This window comes from Sinocyclocheilus rhinocerous, unplaced genomic scaffold (genome assembly GCF_001515625.1).
Source record: "Sinocyclocheilus rhinocerous isolate Xijiao unplaced genomic scaffold, SAMN03320098_v1.1 scaffold852, whole genome shotgun sequence".
NCBI classification, from domain to species: Eukaryota; Metazoa; Chordata; class Actinopteri; order Cypriniformes; family Cyprinidae; genus Sinocyclocheilus; species Sinocyclocheilus rhinocerous.
In genome coordinates this window covers 386,726-389,852 of record NW_015626422.1, presented here as the reverse complement: position 1 = coordinate 389,852, position 3,127 = coordinate 386,726, and the positions used below count along the sequence as shown (strand labels likewise).

Genomic DNA, 3,127 nt, shown 5'->3' with positions numbered 1-3,127 from the left:
AAATAAAAAATATGTATTTTCCCCAAATTTTCCTCAGTAATTTCTGTATCAAAATTCTTTGGTTGCCATTGAATGTGTTTATTTTATTATTTTAATAAATAATAATTACTTTACAGCTTTGGCTACTCAAAAGCTACTGAATATTTATTATTGCCAAATAGATATGAATTAAACACAAGATTATATTCGAGTTATTTTTTTAGTAAAGACATTATCTTTAAAATCAAAGACGTTACCACTCATTAATATTTAGTAATTTCATTTTTATTAAGCATTGCACAAAACAGCGTAAATATATAATCACAAAATCTTTACTACATAGACGACTAACCAGAACACAATCAGAATAAAATAATTTAAGTCGTGACATCTTTGTTTTTATTAAATTCTATAATTAATTCTATTAATTTCTATAAACTCTTCTTCGTCAGTAATTAAATATAGTTTACTGAATTGGATTCTACTTAAAAATGTAAGCAATTAAGCTTCGGTTTTTACGCTTTGGTTTAGTTTATATTTACATTTAGTCATTTAGCAGAGCTTTTATCCAAAGCGAATTAATAGAAGCAATCAAAACTAGCAATGATACACAAGTGCTATAACAAGTCTCAGATAAAAAGAAAACAGATAGAATAGAAAAAAAAATAGCGCAAGCTAGTGTTAGAGGTCTTTTTGCTTTTGTTAATTGTATAATACATGTATAATAAAAAAATTTTTTTTAAGAAAACAAGCAGCACATGAATAGAGTGCAAGTCTAAAAGACACAAGTGTTTTGTTTTTTAGTTTTTAGTTTATGTGACTTAAATGAAAGTGAGACTTCATGCATGCGTGTTTAATCCAGGTGCATCCTGACTTTCCTCCTCCTCAGGTTTCTTCTGTCTTCTCCTTCATCGCATTCTTCTCGGAGAGCCAATCAGAGCTCGCGTACCTGCAGGAAGTTTGACCCGCTATTCTCCTCCCTCAGAATACACCATCCCCGCCCTCACTAGTGACCTCCCGCTTTCGCTCATCGCAGACTGCATGGAAGCAGAAGTCCACGAGCTGACATCAGAAGTCCTCCAGCCATGCAGTTCCAGCACTCGCACGCGCCTCTTTACGCGCCGACGCCCGCGCCGCCCGCTCACCCGACGCCCTTCTACATCGAGGACATTCTGGGCAGAAACGCGTCCGCGTCCGGTCCGGTGGCGCCCACGCTGACCCTGCCGTCTCCGAACTCGTCGTTCACCAGCCTGATCCCGTCTTACCGGACCCCGATCTACGAGCCCACGCCGATCCACCCGGTTCTGACCCAGCAGGCGCTCGCGGCCACCTACGCGTCCATCTACCCGTTCCAGCGAGACTTCACGCACGCGCTGATCCGCCACGACCCGCTGGGTGAGATCCAGACTCACTTCTGTCCTGTCTCGATCTAAACTACTGAACACCGCACTGCATGGGCTTCATTTGATTGCTGGTTAATAACGCGCTCTCAGAAACGAAAAAAGGTACAAAAGCTCTGTCGCTGCGGCGGTACCTTTTCAAAAGTTCCACCTTTGTACCTTTTTTTTAACCCCTAAAGGGTGCATATTAAAAATGATTCATTGAATTTACTCAAATTTTTTTTAAGGTAAGTGGTTGCAATCAATTTATTTTGTCTACATTTAAATAAACACATTTATTTGGCTAACTTTCAACATATTTGTTAAATTAAATGTAGCTAAAATAAATTGTTCGCGACCACTTACCTTAAAAAAAATTAGTAGCATTTTTTTCAGTGTACCTTAAAGGTAGAGTGTCTAAAATGTGACTGTACATATCTGTAAGAGTACTGCCATAGTGATAGATTTTGTACCTTTTGTTTTTTTTCTGAGAGTGTGATTAAACACATGTTTTGTAATAAACTCCACATCAACAGAATCTAGTCAAAAATCTGGTTTTATTCAAGTTCACTGAATCAACCTAAATGCATTCATTTATAACTCGTTTTGATGGGTGAAGTTCACAACGAAAATGTGCTTCAGGACTAAATTGTGAAATTGCGTCTAAAAGTTGGTGTGCTTTGGCACATAGAAAGCTGAGCTTCGTGAGGTGTGTTTACCAACAGCTCGTGTGGTTAATAATATCAACCAGACTGACCCGAAGAGGAAGCTCTTCTTCATTTCGAAACTGCAGTTCAAAGCGCGTTTCTGTGACCCTGCTGCTGGAAACGAGCGTGACTTCGGATCGTGCTCCAGATGTTGAGCTCTCAGGAAGCGTGTTTGGTGAGGAAGACTCCGCTGGTCTTCCTCGCGTGTTGTCGGTCTGAGGTTCAAACTGCCTGAGCTCAGCAAGCCCTGAGCCTTTCCGTTCACTCCGGAAATCTTGAGCTCTCGATAGGAGTAAATGTGCTTTCAGAAGCTGAGATGTTTTCCTGGAGCAGGACTCGTGCGCGCTGCTGATTATTTTATCCACATCCTCAATACACACATATTCAGGAAACACTCGGCTTCTGATAGCCGGGGTCCGTTTTTTACAGATTGTTCGTTTCCTTTCATTGGGCTGAACCTTCATAACTGCTAAAACAACTCTAGCACACCTCACGGAACTTTACAACGCCTCCACTATTTCATGCTTTTTTTAAACAAAGCACATGTCTACAATCTGAGATCGATTTTATTATTGCAAATAGGATTTATCAATATACAGGCTATAAACGTATATCAATCTGTATTTTAAAAATAGCAAAATTAATATATTTATAGCCTTAATGGATGCCTTAAGCAAAAGCAAAGTCGCGATGCTGAGACACAGTGCAATAAGGCCTACTGATCAAGAAAATAGTTTATGAATTTCGGGAAACTGACAAAATATAAAGTCTTTCTTCCTGTGGGACATATGTAAATGTAATTTTATTTTATTATTTATTTATTAATTTTTTGGGGGGGGCTAAAATAGGTTATATGGAGGGCAAAATACATTCTTAAATGCTTTTAAAAAATAGATTAACATTGTTAAAATATATGTTTTTAAAAATGACCCAAAATGATTCGGCATGAAATAGGCCTATTATACGCTATACGTATATATATTTTAAATTGCCTATATTTATATCAAAGATATATTTTTGGCCAGTTGTGTGTGTGTGTGTGTGAGAGAGAGAGAGAGTGTG

At 38.2% G+C, this 3,127-nt stretch overlaps 1 protein-coding gene across 1 annotated transcript in view; it reads left to right on the top strand.

Moving 5' to 3' along the window:
* The first annotated feature begins 789 nt into the window (after positions 1–789).
* LOC107715335 (hematopoietically-expressed homeobox protein hhex-like) overlaps positions 790–3,127 on the top strand; it is a 5,570-nt gene continuing 3,232 nt past the window's right edge. The window contains exon 1 of the mRNA XM_016521435.1: positions 790–1,374. Coding sequence (XP_016376921.1) covers positions 1,065–1,374 — 310 coding nt within the window. The 5' untranslated portion in view covers positions 790–1,064. The remainder of the gene's footprint in view (positions 1,375–3,127) is intronic.